Consider the following 18,607-nt stretch of genomic DNA (forward strand, 5'->3'; position numbering starts at 1 on the left):
TTCACATTTCCAACTGTATCTTTAGAAGTGTTGAGGGGTTTCCTCCTTCGTATCTGTGAAGCTACCACATGATGTGTAATATTTCGAAACCTTGAAAAGCTATAGCCATGGTCTAAGTCTGGTTGTGTTAAAAATTTATAAATTGCTTCTCTTAAAAACAGCAGATGTTCCAAATCAGAATCAAGCCATGATGTCTAGTTGTTGTTCTATTTGTTCTCTAGATATAGGTTAGTCACTGTGGTGTTCGTTTGAATGCTCCCAGGGAAGGAATGTGAAAGCACTGAGAACTGCCACCTTCGGAGCTGTTCCAGCATGACCACCCTGGGTCTGCCTCATCCCGGATATCCTGTGGTGGTTCTGCTTGTGTTCCTAGAGCTGTTCTTCTCCCACGTCACTACATGGGAGTCTGGTCTGACCTTGAGGGTGGGAAGGAATCGTCAGAACTGGGATGATTTAGCTTGCCTTTGCCCAGTGGGCCACGTTATCAGTATGAAAGGAAGTCGAACTGGAATTCTAGCCCATACTCAAAGACTAGCAGTTAGCCTGTGTTGAAATGTGATTTTTTTCTTTTTTTTTTTCCGGGGTTAAAGATTTTTGGAATTTCAGGGCAAAAGTAGAGGCAAGTAAGAGCTCCAGTTAAGCTTTACAAGTTTCAGATATTTATCTACATCGGTATTCTTCAGACTCAGGAATTTAGTTCCATATTTAATCCTAATGGCAGCATCAGGAGAGCCATGCTATTTTTCTAGGATACAGCTGATGGTTAATGGGTTTAGGTTTGTGATTCGGTTGAAGCATTAACAAATCATTTCCAAGGAGCTTTAAATCTGGATTCCTCTCCATTGTGGGGAGAAGCATAATGTTGTTGGCACATCTCTTACTTCTTTTAGGCACAGTGACTTTGCCAGATCAGACACCACAAGCCTCAGTAGAACAAGGCTCCATGGACTTTGTTCCCTCTTTTGTATTTATATCTCCTTCATTCTGTATTGGTGGAAAAAGATGCAATATGCTGCCAAAATAGATTCCCAAGATACAACTGTAGATTTTCTATTAAATAGTACTTGAGAAGTGAAGCAACGGTACTCTTCAGGCTCTGGTCTTAGCCATTAAATGAGTAGCATTTTAGCTGACTATGTGAAGGAATCTGTACAAATCATCAAAACAAAGTGTATGTATTGGTTAGGCTTCTGGAGTCTAATAGTTAATATTGATATTGATAACTACAATAGATACCTCTCTTCAAAGGCTGATTAAGAGATGAAGATTCTGCATGGTTATACAGCTGCCAAAGCCTCTGGCTTCCCTCATGACCTTCTTCAATGAAGTGTTGTATTGCCACTGACAAAATCTGCTGCGCAATATCTATCACTTAAATACAGGAATAGTCTCGGAGATGTTGAAGTCAGTACTACAGAATCAATTCTTGGCATCCTATTGATCCTGTAAGAAATTTCACAATTTCACTTCCACTGGAGCTAAACTCGTGCAGACCCTCCAGTCTTCCATGCCAGGAAGACCTTGACCGTACTGCCCAAGCTCTGCCAGCAGTCAGTCCTATGAAGACTGAGGTTTACAGCAATATTCAGTTTGATACCAGAGTGAATACTACAGGCGTGTTGTCAGATGAATGACTCTAGAAAATGAAAATTATTATTCCTATTTTGAAATTATAATTTTATCTCAAGACGGGTTGTTTTTATTAATAACTTAGAACAGTCTAAGGCCATTTTTGGCAATAATCTGTCCTGAAACTTCCCTTTATTTTATGACTGTACTTTTGATTTTATCTCTGTATGTATTTTTTGACATGTAATTCTGAGTTAGCGATTATTATTTTTCTCTTCACCAAGGATTGCTGGAATCTAAAAGGTACTTAAGACAACTTAATCAAATAGCTAAAAAGGCTTTCTCTTTAGAGTAACCTATTATTCCTTTTTCAGTCATATAGGAAATAGTCAGAAAGTGAATTCTTGATGCACCCGATGAGAACAATAGGTTTGTATTCAGTCTTTCCTTCTCTAAATTAGAAATCACAGTATAGACAATGGAATTTCTAAATCATATATTATACCTTATTCTCTGGTGGGAATAAAATGTTCATGTTTGCCTCCTTTTCTCTGTTTAACTTTGACTGCTGTGAACACTAGGAAGAATAACCCTGCAGCTTTTCTTTCTTTTTTCTTTTTTTTTAATCTATTCATTTTATACTTTTCAGACAGATTTTTCCCCGGGGTGAAACAAAGGTTAACTGAAATTTCCTCTGTTGTCTACCTGAACGAATCAGCAGTTTGAGAAGGAAATCCCATTGATGGGCAAAGAGAGTGACAGGCTCTATTTAAAGAATTCCCCCGACTGTGTGGTAGACCAACCATGCCGTGAATTTAACTGTTCCTGTGGTCCCCATACTTGTACCCACCAAAAAGACAGAAAAACCTACTTTGTTCTGCAAATGTTGTGCTAAGCTTTGAAAATCATGAGCCACTGAGTTTTTTGAATTAACATTACTAGCAGTGGTCAAGACTAAAGGAAGCAGTGTTTATAGCATGAGACAGAAAACAGACAGAAAATTATGCGTACTTACATAATAGCAAAGACATACTATGTATTTGTGTTTTAACATGTGTCTATGTATTTTAGCAATTTGATAGCATACATATTCCTCAAGAATATGATTTACAGACTTTTGCTTTATTTGTTTACTCTTTTGCTTTATTCACTGCATATTTTTATTCCCTTGTAGCATGTGAAACATCTTACCCATACATAGCCATAAAAATATATGGAATTGAGGTAGATGCGAAAGGGCATACACTTGGAAGAAGGTGCAGGATTTATTGTTAGAGAAGTTCAGCTACACAGAAAAGAGATACGTGGCTGAAATGCAGTACTGGATGCCTGACATTTGATAAAAAGAGGCAGTATGTGCTAACATCTGGCTGATTTTTATATTTCTTAATATCTGCTTTGAATATCAAAAGTGCACATCTCTCCTTGGTTAAATAGTTTTAATTCACGTGTATTAAACTTCATGACCTGTGAGTCTTCTTGAAAACTGCAGCTCTAACCCTGCAGCAGCCCCAGCCGAACATGCTGCTTGGGGATTATAAGTACCATGTCGTAGCCCCCAACCGTCAGACTTCTCTGGCAATGACGGTTAAGTCTTCTCCCATGGGTAATGGCTGCTTAAGTTTGCTTAAAGTTACTTTAACAGGTCTTGGGGTTTTTTTTTTTTCACTTATGCAGGACTGTTCAGAAGTGTGGGTTTTTTCTTTTTAAACTCTGATATGCTTTTGGCCAATACTGCCTTTTCTTCAATCAACTTCTTACATTTTAATTCATTTCAAAATGGGTTGAATTTTGTTGTTTGTTCACTGTCGTCTTTCTGATTTTGTGATGCTTTTCACAAACATCATGCTGGATCAGATAAAGATTGTTAAACATAAAGTATTGCAGGTATTTTCTCACTGACAAAAAATGTGCATATTACTGCACATATATGTATATTAGATCTCAAGGGGGGGAGGCAGGAGAGTCTTTCCTTGCGATGAGAAAATTTCTCAAATTGAACTTCTGTCAATGGTTACATCGACTGGTTTTTCTGTGGGAGTTTATGGATCTCTTTTAAAGTTGCATTAAAGAGATACTGACATGTAATCCATTATAACAGCAGGTATCTTGTTTCTAAGTAAATCACTTTTTTCTCGTCAAAGCAAAGTTGAGAAATCCCTAGAAGTGTCTAAGAAAAATACTGGAGTTGATTCCATTCCTTCTGCGCAGGGATTAATTCAAGTAACTGGGTGATGCAGAGAGGGCTTCATCCACTGGGGCTGCTGTGCATCTCCTAGCCCTGGTACCCTGCAGGGAGTTGTCTGTGTTGGGATGAAGCTGGAACTATGAGAAACCAGAAACCCGTGATGTGGGTCCATCACTGGTCTCTCAGGACAGTGCTCTGAGACCCGCTGGCTGCACAAGGAGTCATGCAGACCTGCGGTCCCCTCCCTCCAAACAGCCATGGTTTGGAGCCCGTCTACCTGAGCTGCACTGTGTCTGGATGCAGCTTGAACAGGAGCTTCAGGCAGCATAAGGAGGATCAGCTCCCTTTTCAGTCCACAGTTAGTCTTCAGTGGCTGTAGAGCAGACATCGTTTACTTCAAAAACTTCTGGTGACATATGTGTGTGTGTGTTTACCTATGTAATATACACACCTATATATATATATATATGGGTATTTGGAATACACTTTCCTAGAAGAAAAAGATGTATAGTGCTTCCTTGTGCGTAGAAATCTGAATTTCTGTGCTTTGCAAGATCTGATGTATGGAGGGAATCTTGATTTCTGTTTTGGGACACTGCTTGGTTGTTATCACTTCATACTTCAATTCCTTGATTTTTGGAAGAAAGGGCTACTTGAACACAAAAAATGTGAAACTTGTTATAAGAAATCACATTACAACAAGACATGAATCACTTTGGTTCAAACATAAACAGGAATTTTCAGATATATGTAAAATCTTACAGATCTAGATAATTTTTAGGGGTTTAAGGCTTATAATTTTAAAATTATTATAATAACGAATTATTTATTCGTTACTCCCGTAGCAGCCAGAAGCTGTGTCCTGACATGCTAAATATTGTTCAGAGATATGTCTGAAACAGTCCTTGCCACAGAGGTCTTACAGTAGAATGTAATTAGGATTCTCTATTCTGTAATGTGCTATATTAATTAGCAGTCAAAATCCAATTTTTAAAGCCCAGCTTCGAAATGTATTTGCCCTTCAGGCCACATATTGTACCATCACAGCTTGAAGCAGCCTGTTTCAGTGAGTTGATCATAAAATAAACTAAACAAAATGCATGTCTTCATGTATATTCCAATTAGAAGGAAGAGGGGACCACTTGCCTTCCCCTTTTAGAAATTTAGTGTTTTATTTTCAAAGCTGCATGTCCAGGCTCTACAGTTTCTCTGTGTTGTTAAATGAGGTTACGAAATAAACCTTTGCAGGGCAGGCTGAACTTGCACAGAGAACAGGGACGTGTTTTCTCCCAGCTCTGATGAGCGAAATAAAAGTGTGACTTTTGGTGGGGTCAGAATCTGTGCCTGACTGTGCCCTGCCTGGCTGGGATAGCCTGCTTGGCTGCTGGTGGTAGGGCAGAAAAGGAAATCTTCTGAACAGTTTATTGTTTATTCTCAGTCAGTTTTTTGTTCTGTGGAAACAGATTGTTCCTCCGGGCAATTTCAGGTTTTAACTGGTGGTCGTCATTCTCCCTCCTTCCTTCCTCTCCTGTTCTGGAATGAAAGAGGGAAGGCTTGAATGCACATTGAACAGTGGTCCTAAATCTGGCTTCACCGTGAGTGCTGCTTGGAAATTTACATTTTCATGCTGGTGGAGGGATACATGTGAATCTCAATGATCTTTCAAAATTTTCCGTTAAATAAAAGCAAAGCTGTTGCTTGCCATTCATCCTATTGTACAGGGGCGCAGGACAGCCAAAGTGTAATACTTTATAAAAAGAAGAACCTTGCACAGAGCTTTCATTTTCATCTAAACGGTATATATTTTGCATCCTGTCTGTCATTTTTCCAGGGCTCTTCTTTCCCTTCTCTTCTTCCACCATTTGACAAAACCAGTTTTTCAAAGTATAAATACAAGAAGTTTATATGGCAAGGTCAGTTGTATTTTTTAGTTGAAGTATAGAAATTAATATAATCTTAAAAAGGAGATTGCTTTTAACAAATGAAAATGAGAAACAATAAAAGCACAAATTTGTTGAAGATGTTCTGGGAGGATTTTATTAATACACGGTGAAAACTTACAGGACCCTTTAAGTAATGTAAGTTTTGTGTGTGCAACTTCTCCACAGAAACAGAAGAAAGTCTTGACAGAGACTATCTGAATAGTTTTTGAACTGCTGCTTTCTTAAGAATAAAAATAAAGTAGTCATAGCCCCATTCTTTAAGGCAGAAATCCACCCTCTGTGTGTGTCTGTCTGTCTGAAAAAAGGACAAAATCCTTTAACATTGTACTGGCTTGGCCTTGGAAAACATCAGGTGGCAGGTTTCATTGTACCAGTCTCTGCTAAATACGGAAACTTTCAGTAATTAGCATACGTGTTTTATGTCTGTGCTTTGACCAAAATCACCCTCTCACTCCTGGGAGGGGGTCTGAGGCTGCTGGTTGGGGTTGTGGGGTGGGAGAGCATCGTCCTTGGGCACCCCGAGGTGGTGAAGGGTGCTGGCTGCCCGTGCGCCCCCAGGGCTGCGAGCTGAGCCACCAGCGTGTCCTCGGGGAAGAGCTCCTCCAAATCTGCAGTCCCAGACCGTTCTCCTGCGTGACTCTGAGTATTAAGGAGTGAAAACAAAGGTCATGGGTGCTACAGACAAGTGAGAGCATGATACAAAGGAGTCTTCAGCATGCTGATGGTATTGCTGCTGGAGGACGAGCAAAGGGCAGCAGCACGGCTGGTGGGAGGTGGAGTGGCCAGAAAGCCAGCTCGGAGGAACCTGCAGCCACCCAGAGACTCGAAGTGCCTGTTGGACAAGTTAATTAATCCAAATAAGCAAACTAAGTCAGGGGGAGGGAAGGTATTTGTCAACTTGAGCAGACTTTGTGATTTATTTCATGATCTAGTGCCAGACAAAATGCTGTGGTCAACGAGAAACATCATTGCAGATTTTTCTATGTGTCTCTAAAGCAAGATTTCAAGTTGGTTGCAGAAGCATAACTCTTCCTACATATTTCAGTCTGAAGAATTTATTGTGAGAAAAACCAAAGCTTTATGCATTCTGTTGTGAATTTGACTTAACTTTTAGGTCACCAAACGGATTTAATAAAGAGAGATTCTGTTGAAGTATTTCATTCAGCAGTAAAGCTCTTGTATTTATCTTCTGGTTTCAGCAGTTTTAGTTTCTAGCATTAGGAATATTTGAATCATTGTATTATGGTTTTCCCCTGTGAAGCAGGGGATTTTGACAGTGAAGAAGAGAAACTTAGTTGGTTTGTCCTCAGGAAGGACATGCCTAATGATTAACAGGAGTTAATTCGCTGGTAATTTTGATCTGTAGCCTGTCAACCATTCTGCATGTGCATTTCTGTGAAACACAGCACTCACAGTACTGATTGCCAGGGCAGAGTTTTGAATTACAAATACCTTTTTCTTTATGAATGAATTTCCAAGTAACAAATAATGCACTCAAATATGTCAGTGCATTTCTTTACTTTTAATGACTAGACACCAAAAGGCCTAATTTTCCCTTGGGCATACCCACGACTCACTTCTACTGAAGAGTGCTGATGTGATGCTGTCCTTTCCGTCCTCTCTGCTGGGAGCCAAGAGTATTTCAAAGTGCTGTCAGATTAGAGCAGGTAGTATTAGGCCCAACTTTTGGATGAAGAACAGCAGCAAGCAGGTATTATGCTCTAAAGCACCTATTGGATGTTTAAGTGACATACCTTGTATCCAGATACTGCATTACACACTTCAACTGGAATTATTGACTTTTTCAGTAAATTAAGGGCTAGACATGACATTATAAGATGGTATAATTTTAATTTCTAGTCATCTCCTTTTATTGGAAATGAACAGTACAATCAAAATCAGTTGGATAAATTTTTATTGGTTTTTTTACTGTTTGTAAATCTTGATGTTGTTGTGATTTGTGTTAATAACACACGTAGAGGCTTCAGATTTGGCTTGTGGGAACAGGATGGGACACTTTGCATTAAAAAGTCTGCAAACACACAAGATAAATTTGCACACAAATTGTAATGGTTACTGTAAAAGTACAGGTAAGGCGAACACCGCTGTTGACATGAATCCTCCCTTAATGATGAAAAAGATGCTGTGGTGGTACAGCTGTCTTTGCACACTGAGAGAAGTAAACAGTGTTGACGTGCAGAATTTTTAAACAGCTGTAACTACATCCCTATTCTTTTAGCTTATTGCCTTTTATTTCCTTTTTGATTTTTCCTTTTTAATTCTGGCAGTCCAAAGGCTGTGTGTGAGAAGGTTATGGTGTGACAGTTGATAATTTAGTGTGTCGTCCTGATTTATTGCACATTACCAAACCTTGTTTTGAAATAGAGTTACTTGGCTTACAGTCTTAGTTGCTGTGGTTATGCATAAAGTCATTTTCACATGCAGCAGTCAGAAAGCAGTGCTGAAGACACAGATTTTGCAAATTTGCAAGGAGGAAAAGTGTATTTTATGCTGTGCATTAACTTCTTGTTCCATGTGCTCCCACTCTGACAACCTCTGGACTTGAGCTGGGCATCCCCATGAGTGCAGGCAGAGATAATTCAAATGGCTGGAATCAGAAGCTTTGGAGTCCCTGCCTCTGAAGAAATGCTCACCTGAATTTATACCCTGAGGGGCAGGGCAAGAGGGTGGTGTCAAATAAAGTCCACCCGATAACTGGACATGTGCTGATTTTAAGCTGAATCAGGTTTGGTGCCAAGCAGGTTGATAGCTTTCCTTTACTGAACTAGTTTCTCCGCTTTGGTACGTTGAAAGTCTATTATCAGTTTCAATAAGTGCAGTAATCATGATGTTGAATATATTATAGAAAAATATTCATATAAATTAAATATAATTAATTTTATTTCTGTTTTTCAGGAGAAGTGGATGTGGATTGGTCCATCTGTAATAAAGACTTAGAGGTAAGACAGACAACCAAATTGTTCCATAATCCTTTATTTTTACATTTATGAACAAGCAGAGCAAGATAAAAGGGACTGAAAAATCCATCTGTAGTTTTTGTGTGGAATCCTTAACAGTGTCCTCCCAAAGGCAGGCGAAGCCTGAGCTCTCATGCAGTAGGAAGAGGTTCACTTGTTGGGGCAGGCTTACGAGCAGAGTGGGAAGAGGATGCCAGGAATCGGAGCACCTCCACAGACTCTGCGAGGAGGAAGTCAGCTCTTCCTTCCCAGTCTCTTCAGAGACTAGTAATTGTTTTGCGGCAGCTATATCACGTTCCCACAGGCAGCACTACGAGCCCTCTGTGTTTGGTTAGCTTTCTTGCACTCCCAGAGGTTGGACTCGGTTAGGGAGTTGGTACAGTAATATGGACTACTCATGCAAGGTACCGTAGCGTCCAGGAAGAGTAAGCTTCAGCTGTAAGGTCCAACTCCTTCTGTTTTTTCTTTGCAAGGTTCAGTAAAGCTTACATAATCAGATGACATTAACACCCTCTTTCCCGTAAGAGAAATGGTATTTTTGTACCTCTTCCGTTCACTTGTCCAGAATTTTATTTCAGTTTTTAAAAATTGCAATGTTTACTAAGCAATAAAGGTTGAAGACAGGATTTTCAATTCTGTCTGCCTATGCAGAAAGTATGTGTGAGGTCACTGGGAGAGAGAGAGTTGTTTCCAGCTTCTCTTTTCTCTTCTTTTTCCTTTCTAAATCTTTCTTTACAATTGCAAATTGCAGATTTGGTCTAGACTTGTATAGCATTGTACTTTGTCCAAGAAGTTTCCCTTAATGTGTGCAAGGGAACGTGTAACTTGCATTTGCAATTAATGTTAGTTATATTTGTATTCTGGGAAAAATTCCAGTTCGTCATGAAATAGGATAGTGAGTAAAAGTGTCTTGACTAATCAAGGGAAAGCAAAACTTCATAACTGCGATTTTAAGCAGCAACAAAGAATGTGCAGAAGTGAAATTCTGAACAAGACAATACTTTTCTTCTAGACAATGCAAGTTTCTCTGTAACTGAATTATCCAGTTCAAACCTGGATGTGTAAATTGTACTTGTAAAAAGTTAGATTTCTAACTGAATACTACCAGCAGTGACTTTACAAATTTCCAGTTCTAACAAACACTAAAGCACAGAATCTCAAATGGTAAATACATTTTTCTCTTCTTGTATACCAGGCACAGATCTCCAACTATGCAAGTGTGAGGCATACCAGTATGCGGTACTACACAGCTGATAAAAATGTCACCTGCAGAAATTGCGGTAGACCAGGTCATTTGTCCAAGAACTGTCCTACTCCAAAGGTAAATGCAACACTTTAATTACTTTAGATGCAGCTGTTGTTTCTAATACTCTTTTTTGCTTGCCATTAAAAGCATTGCTTCAGTGGTTTATTATTTCATTGAAGAGTTGCTCCACGTTGAGGGATAGCTTGTACAAGATCAGTTTACTATATAAAATCAGCCGTCTGTTTTGTGGAGGTCATTGCTTTGATTGTTTTTATAAAGGAAAAAAGTCTGTTAGTATAAACTGAGCAAAAAACCAGTCAAGTACAGTATAGAAACATTTTTTCATATTTTAAAACCAGTTTTAAGATATATAATGTTTTTCAAATGTATTTTCAATAAGGAGAATATAAGGAATCCAAAAATCACCCTAGTGAATAAATGAAAGCAGATATCTATATAATGAACCATGATTTGAATAATGTTAAAAATCACAGAAAAGATGAAATTGGAAATTGGAAAATAAGCAGCTCAGATAGATGCCAAACATTCAGAAAGTTTGTCCAGGGGTTAGAGGTTTAAAAATCAGTCACTATGCTGTGAAGAAGTGGAGGCAGTTGCATGAGAATCTGGATTTACCAGTCCCTACAATAAAGTCTGCAAAACCCTCAGTCCCTGAGGCTGTTACCCACGCTGAGTCTTTGAGTGATTACATCCCACCCAGCTGAAATATAAGCCCTTGGAGTGAAGATACACTCACTGACTGCGAAAACTGGCTTTAAAGAGATACAGCTATGGCCCCAGAATAGTTTTCAGCATTTTATATTTGTTGGCCCATGTGTTTATTTGTGTGAGTCACAAGGCATGTACTGGTTGTGGCAGGCTGACCCCGGCTAGCAGCTCAGCTCCCACCCAGCCGCTCACTTATGCACCCCTTGTGGGGTGGGAGAGAGAATTGGAAGGGCAAAAGCAAGAAAAACTCGACATAAAGACAGTATGGTAAGTGAAGAAAAACCCCAGTGATGCAAAAGCAATCACTCACCACTGCAGACCGATGCCCAGCCAGTCCCCAGGCAACACCTGCTGTGGAAAACCTCCATCCCTCCAGTTCTGTTGCTGAGCATGACACTGTATGGTACCGATATCCCTTTGGTCAGTTGGGGTCAGCCGTCCAGCTCTGTCCCCCACCGGCCTCTTGCCCACCCCTAGCCTGCTCGCTGGGGGTCAGGCTGGGAAAAAGAGAAAGCCTTAAGCAATAGCTAAATTTTGGTGTGTTATCTAAAACACAGCCCCACACAGCTGCTATGAAGAAAATTAACCCCATCCCAGCCAGACTTAGTGCAGCCGTCTATGGCACAGACCATATTTACAAACGAGTCCAGTATGTTGTGTTACATACCGTACATCATGTTCCTGTGATACCGGTCTTTCAGCTTTTAAGAAATTTAATAAAAAAATTAGTGTTCATACAGAGTGCCCAGCGTTTCTGCTCTGAGTGAAATATACTTTCCAGTTTAATGATTATTTTTGCTGTATTCACGAAGCAAATAACAAGTGCTTCTGATGCAGGGTCCAAATCAAGAAAGTACAGGGAATCTATGGAGTTAAAACTTTGAGTTAGTCTATTCATAGTCTTTCTTCACTTCGATTCCTTGATGAAACATAATATCTCTGCAATTCCTAGTAAGCAGTAGATATTTATTTGGGGTGGTTTCTTCCTCATTTCCTGTTTTGATTTTTTTTTCCTTTTCTTTAATGTTTTGAAACGTTCTCATTTAACATAATTCTTTTTTTATTCCTCCATAGAAAGTTCCCCCTTGTTGCCTGTGTGCAGGAAGAGGTCATCTACAAAACAGTTGCCCAGCACGTTTTTGTTTGAACTGCTGTTTGCCTGGCCACTATTTCAGGGAATGTCTTGAGAAAGCCTATTGGAATAAACACTGCAATCGCTGTGATATGAAGGGGCATTACGCTGATGTGAGTATAGCCCACGGCAAAGAACTCATTCATTATTGGTTTTGTATCTGTTAAAAATTGAATTTACAACAGCCACAGTTTTTTCATGGTTTTTTTAATTTTATATAGTGCATATTTGTATAAGCATATAAAAATATTGTAGTTAGTTCTCACCTAACAGTATCATAGTTTTCATGAAGAATGGTTCAAAGAAAACAAACTGGAGGGTTGTAAACACTCAGTTTTTAGTTTAGTTTTGTCCAGTTTAGTTAGGGTGGTGAAAAATGTCCTAATTTCTGTTGAATGGAAGGTGTAGGGAGGTTGAAATCAGGAGACATGGTATGCCAGCAAGAGGTAAAGAATAACTTTGATGCTTCAAGAGTTCCAGATCCATGTTTTTTTCACTATGATCACATGTTCATCAATGAAAATATTATTACAAGTTTAAACTAATGTCTAAATGAGTTTGGGAGGCATTTAGAACTGTGCTATATTTTACATTGCAAATGTGCTTTACGAACAAAATGGAAATGGTACACTTTATTTCTTATGCAAGTATAGGTGAATTTTATCTGACATTAGCTTATAAGGAAGCAGATCTACAACCATATTCACATGCCTTAGCTTAGTTTCTGCCTGCTTTTTAGTAGAGTCCTCTCTTATTTGTGAACATGCAAAAAGAAAGATAATGATGAAATTAATTGTCTCTCTACTTCCATATCACTATGGACAGGCCTATCACATATATACTGTAAGAGAATTTGTAAAGTAGTGGAACAGTTGCAGAATTCTGTACTCTACTATTGAGAGAAAAATATTGATAGAAACATTTAATGTCTGGAACCTACTGATGTTTTGTCTTAATCTTAATGAGAACCACACTGACATCATCCATCTTCATTTTGTTATTCCAAAACCAACTTTTTCTACTTAGACCAGCGTAGCTCATACAGATTGGGTGGACACTCTGGTCCTGTTGTCGGTCACTCTAGTTCTTCATTCCTCGTTCATATTATGTTACACTGCCTTTATGTCGCAAGCACTGGAGAGAAAAAAGTACTTAGTGCAAATAATAATCTCCATACCATACCTAACAAAACAACATTTCAGAGGTGTTAGCAAGCTTGCATCTGTATTCACAGTATGAATGGTTCTGTCAAGTGGGACTATGGAATCGCCCCTTTCATCTTGCTAAAAGATTGGATGTTCAGTTTATTTCCCAGATGCTTGGCTGCTTGTTTCAGGTTGAGCAGCAAAATGGGAGAAGGGTTTCCATTTATTTTATAGGGAGATGGAGGCCTCATAAAACACGTGCATTCTGTTATATTTTACTGAGCGTTCAGAGTTGTCTTGGATAAATGAATGAATAACTTTGGCATGAAAACAGGTATGGAAATATTAAAAATGTTCAAGTACTGTAAGGATACTGAAGTATGTTAAAGCTCATCCAGATGCAGTGTATTCTCTGCACTGAAGACTACATGGTAAGGTCACGTGCCTTCATTTGGCTGAGACTTTTTTTCTCAAAACTTTTATCATTTAAACGGTACCATTACGGAAACACACTCTTCAGTGCATGATCTCCTTTCTTAAAAATATTTCTTCAATTCTTCTGAATGCATTTTGAAACAAGTAGAAACTGTTCTGCTCTTGACAGTCTGTCCAAAACTGTTCTTACAGCTAGTGAAAATTAGTAGATATAAGAAAGATGGAGAGAGGCTTTTTACAAGGGCCTGTAGTGATAGGGCAAGGGGCAACGGTTTTAAACTAAAAGAGGGTAGATTTAGATTAGATAAAAAGAAGAAATGTTTTAGAATGAGGATGGTGAGACACTGTGACAGTTGCCCAGAGAAGTTGTGAATGCCCCATCACTGGAAGCATTCAAGGCCAGGCTGGATGGGGCTCTGAGCAACCTGATCTAGTGAAAGATGTCCCTGCCCATGGCAGGGGTGTTGGAAGTAAATGATCTTTAGAGGTCCCCTCCAACCCAAGCTATTCTGTGATTTTATGATAATGCACAGTAGGTTAGGTCAGTTCTGTACTAATTGCCAGGAATCATACAATCATTAAGGTTGGAAAAGACCTCTTAAGATCATCGAGTCCAACCATCAACTCAACACCACCATGCCCACTAAACCATGTCCCTAAGCGCCTCATCTACACGTCTTTTAAATACTTCCAGAGATGTGGGTCCAACCACTTCCCTGGGCAGCCTGTTCCAAGGCTTGACCACTCTTTCAGTAAAGAAATTTCTCGTAATGTCCAGTCTAAACCTCCCTTGGCATAATGTGAGGCCATTTCCTCTCCATATCACTTGTTACTTGGGAGAGGAGGCTAACACCCACCTCGTTACAACCTCCTTTCAGGTAGTTGTAGAGAGCGATAAGGTCTCCCCTGAGCCTCCTCTTCTCAGACTAAACAACCCCAGTTCCCTCAGCCGCTCCTCATCAGACTTGTTCTCCAGACCCTTCACCAGCTTCGTTGCCCTTCTCTGGACACGCTCCAACACCTCAATGTCCTTCTTGTGGTGAGAGGCCCAAAACTGAACACAGTATTCGAGGTGCGTCCTCACCAGTGCCGACTACAGGGGCACGATCACATCCCTACTCCTGCTGGCCACACTAGTTCTGATACAAGCCAGGATGCCTCCTGAATGTGAGGAATGTAATGTCATGCACCACCACTGCATGCTGTGAAAGAAATCTACAGATTTTGAACAGGAGCATTTAAAATTATTATGAACATCATGTAGCCTAAGTAAAAGCTAATATCAGTATTTCACAATACATATGTATATATTAACAGAAGTTTTTTTGTAACAGCTCAGAGAATTCACAAACCAGCAGCTTTTGTTTTAAGTACAGTGTACTTCAAAGCTAGACACCACTGGTTTTTAAATTTTTGCTTCCTGGATGAATAATTTGATGTAAAGTTTCAGTGCAGCATAAACTATTTTAGCAAGAATGTTCCACCTCTGAAGGAGACTGTCGTGGATTAACCCCAGCCAGCCACTGAGCACCACACAGCCGCTCGCTCACCTCCCACCAGGTGGGATGGGGGAGAGAATCAGAAGGGTAAAAGTGAGAAAACTCATGGGTTGAGATAAAGACAGTTTAATAGGGAAAGCAAAAGCCATGCGCGTAAGCAAAGCAAAACAAGGAATTCATTCACTACTTCCCATTTCCTGGAGGTCAGCCACCTCCAGGAAAGCAGGGCTCCATCACGCGTAATGGTTACTTGGGAAGACAAACGCCATCACTCCGAACGTCCCCCCCTCCTTCTTCTTCGCCCAGCCTTATATGCTGAGCATGACGTTATATGGTATGGAATAGCCCATTGGCCAAGCGGGGCCAGCTGTCCCAGCCATGCTCCCTCCCAGCCCCCCGCGCACCTGGTAGGGCCCAGGAAGATGAAAAGTCCTTGACTAGTGTAAACATTACTTAGCAACAACTAAAACATCAGTGTGTTATCAACACTATTCTCATACTACATCCAAAACACAGCACTATACCAGTTAATAGGAAGAAAATCAACTCCATCCCAGCTGAAACCAGGACAGAGACTCTTATACAAAAGCTTTCTTTGATATTCTTAAGAAAGTCTTGAATGCTATAGCAATTGGAAGTTTGGTAGAAGAATAAAAGAGATTGGCAAAACAAGCAAAATTTTCAAGGTTAATAACGATATTTAACAGTAAAGATCTGTGGGATTATGTCCAGGCAGAAGTATATTGCAATGATGTTATCGCTTTATGACATTAATGATACTAGAAAACTACACTTGGAAAGGTCTTGTATTCAGGTGCTTTTGTGTCTGTGTACAAAGCCCCTCCCAGATAGATAGTCTTTAAATGTATGTACTTCTAATATGGGTACATAGATAGTGCTGAATTGAATTTTAAAAATACGAACTAGATAAAGGTAATGACTTTGCAGTAGGTCACTTAATTCAGTTTAGTACGAGGTTCAGGTATGACTGTAACATGAAGACTTGTCCTCATATTTCATAAATACAGCTAGAGGACTTGCTGTGTCCTTTCTTTAACTTCCCTGTGGTTTTTCAGTAGCAGCGGTGCTTATGCTGTAAGGACTGAAGAGAAAGATAGAAGTAGTTTGAAGGCCTTTGAGTTTGATATGATCGACTAAAATAAAACACAGATGAAAATTAAAGTGTGATCAAACATAGTTTTATCTTTTTTTAACCTTGTATGATATTAGTATGGTTTTACATGTCCTAGAAATTCAGTCCTGTACATAGCAATTAACCTTTTATGCTATTTTTTTTTCTCAAATTAAAAGCAGCTTAAAAGGTGAGGATAAACCAAAACAACAAAAAGGTGACGATAAAAGGCAAGCTGTGATACATCAGCATAAATTCCTACTTCATTTTCTATCTAAAGATGTGGCTTAAATGTTTGTTACCCAAATACACCTGTTCGATTCCCCTAAATGTTAGGGGGTTTTGACATTCAGAAATATTTGAATCTCTCTCTAAATGTCTCCTCCGTACCTTTTTTTCTTCTATTCAGTCAAAGAATGAGAGAGATCCTGAGAAGGCCTTCTCCTCCCTCTCACTGAATACAGAAGTTTATCTGAATAACTCTTCTACCTGGTAAAGCTTATGTTCCGTAACCTCTGTCATTATATTCTATCCCCATATTGCAGGATCATGGAATAATTGAGTTTCAGTGGGAGGTTTGACCCCGCAGCTTAGCAGTCAGACATGAGAGACTTCCCTTCACCTACTTTCTGAGTGTCATTTCCAGGTGAGGGAGGAGGGACTGTGCTTTAGACTGTTCATGTGTCCGTCCCACTCCTGCTGAAGATGGCCTGGCGCTGCATCAAATGTGAGGAGTTAGGGAAGGAAAATTGAGAGTTTGTTATGGGCTCACCATAGACAATGGTATCTGGATATGCAAATTATGTCCAGCCCCTTTGGGAATTTACTATTTCTTTTGGTATTTGAATGTTAGAAATTTAAATTTAGTGTTCCTCTTCTAGCTGTACTTTTGCTTATTGCTAATGTGTACACAGTACCATTACTTCAAAGAACGTGAACAGCATATTTCTGCATCCCCTTTCTGGTAAGCAGTTAGACAGAACTGTAATCTTAAGTATCTTTTCTTTGCATCTCTTGCCACCTTTTCTATTTTACACATTTTATGAAGCCAGTTCTCATAAAGTAATTTTCTCTTCTGTAAAGAATTGTGAGTCCTCTATCATCCCAAAATTTAAATCCTACTTAAGTTGTGTAGATTATTGGGAACATCACAGCGTGTACTTTTCCTGCTCATTTAAGTCCACTTTAAATTAGAAACATTTGTCTTTGAAACTTTCGGGCAGTTCTCGTGTGCTTCTGCATGACAGGCATGAGGCCACCTGCGCAGTGAATGTCGGACTGTAAGAGCAGGGTCTCATCTGCTCCATCCTTGGAAAAAAAGATGGCACAGCAGGGCTGCAGAGTGCAAAAGGAAGGTTGTGAGGCTACGCAGCAGGGTCAGAGAGGTTATGGAAAGCAAGAAGGTATCCTTTGAAAACCTGATGTTTGTATGCAAATGAAGAAAATAGAAAGGATCATAAACTCTGGTGGATTAAATGCGAAAGTGCAGAATTGAGGCTAAAAAAGAGTTTAAGGGGCACTTTGCAAAAGAATCAAAAAACCAGTAAATTTTTCTTCACATCAGAACAAGAAGCCTGTAAGGCCTGATCAGATGATCAAGACATGAAAGAAACGCTCAGCCAAGATAAGGCCATTGTTAACAACCTAAAAATACTTTTTTGGCATCTAGCGTTCATAGTGGAAGAAACCAGCGACATTCCCACACTGAAATCTTGCTTTGTGAAGGGAATAACTAGAGAATCTCTCTGAAACTGAAGAGAATGTTAGAGTTACTACTAACCTATGAATACTAACACTTTACCAGAACTAGATAATGATTACCCAAAAGCTGTAGGGGAGCTGGAAGGTGAAATAGCCAGATTAGTGATGGTGGTGTGTAACCTTTTGCTTTGTGTCTGATTGGCAACTGAGTGGCAAATACAATAACAATTTTTAAAACGGGTCCCAGAGAGAGCTGGGCAACCAGGCCTGCCAGCCTGATCTGTACACCCAGCAAATTACCAGAAAGTGCAATAGCAGCGGTGTGTTGGAATGGATGTATAAATATGATATACGTGTGAGGATTCAAGATTGCTTTTATAAAGGACATCCTACTTCTCAGAAATTTCTGGGGTTCTTCAAAGGAGAAGGTTGACAAGCATGTGTGTAAACATGATCCAGCTGACATAGTCTACAATTTCCAAAAGACATTTGACAAAGTTCCTGACCAAAAGCTTTTAAGGAAACTCAACAGTCATGGAATAAGAGGATAAAGGTAGGATATGCTAGTGTGACATGGAAAAGGGTGAACAATAGGGCAACAAGATTTGCTGAGAAGACTGAATTATTTAGAGTGTCAGTGCTGTGACCTAACTGAAGAACTGCCCAAGGACTCTAAGCAATGGAGGGAGAGCGAAATAGAATGGTGGATGAACTTGAATGGCAGTAAGTGTAAACTAAAATACCCAGGGAAAAATAATCCCATCTTTGCATATTGAATGATGGACTCTGAGCTTACCATTATCATTCAGGACTCAAATTTTAAAGTTATGAGATACGATCCCAAAAAAATCAGTTTAGTGTTCAAAAGCTGTGAAGAAAAGCCAGTGAAATGTTAGGAATCACCAGGAAA

General features: G+C 39.5%; 1 protein-coding gene across 1 annotated transcript in view; it reads left to right on the plus strand.

Moving 5' to 3' along the window:
• LOC104079409 (zinc finger CCHC domain-containing protein 7-like) overlaps positions 1-18,607 on the plus strand; it is a 63,614-nt gene that overhangs the window by 13,733 nt on the left and 31,274 nt on the right. Inside the window, exons 4-6 of the mRNA XM_009581444.1 lie at positions 8,617-8,660; positions 9,874-9,999; positions 11,728-11,898. Of these exons, the coding sequence (XP_009579739.1) occupies positions 8,617-8,660; positions 9,874-9,999; positions 11,728-11,898 (341 nt within the window). The remainder of the gene's footprint in view (positions 1-8,616; positions 8,661-9,873; positions 10,000-11,727; positions 11,899-18,607) is intronic.

Source organism: Fulmarus glacialis, unplaced genomic scaffold (assembly GCF_000690835.1).
Source record: "Fulmarus glacialis isolate BGI_N327 unplaced genomic scaffold, ASM69083v1 scaffold1367, whole genome shotgun sequence".
Classification (NCBI taxonomy): Eukaryota; Metazoa; Chordata; class Aves; order Procellariiformes; family Procellariidae; genus Fulmarus; species Fulmarus glacialis.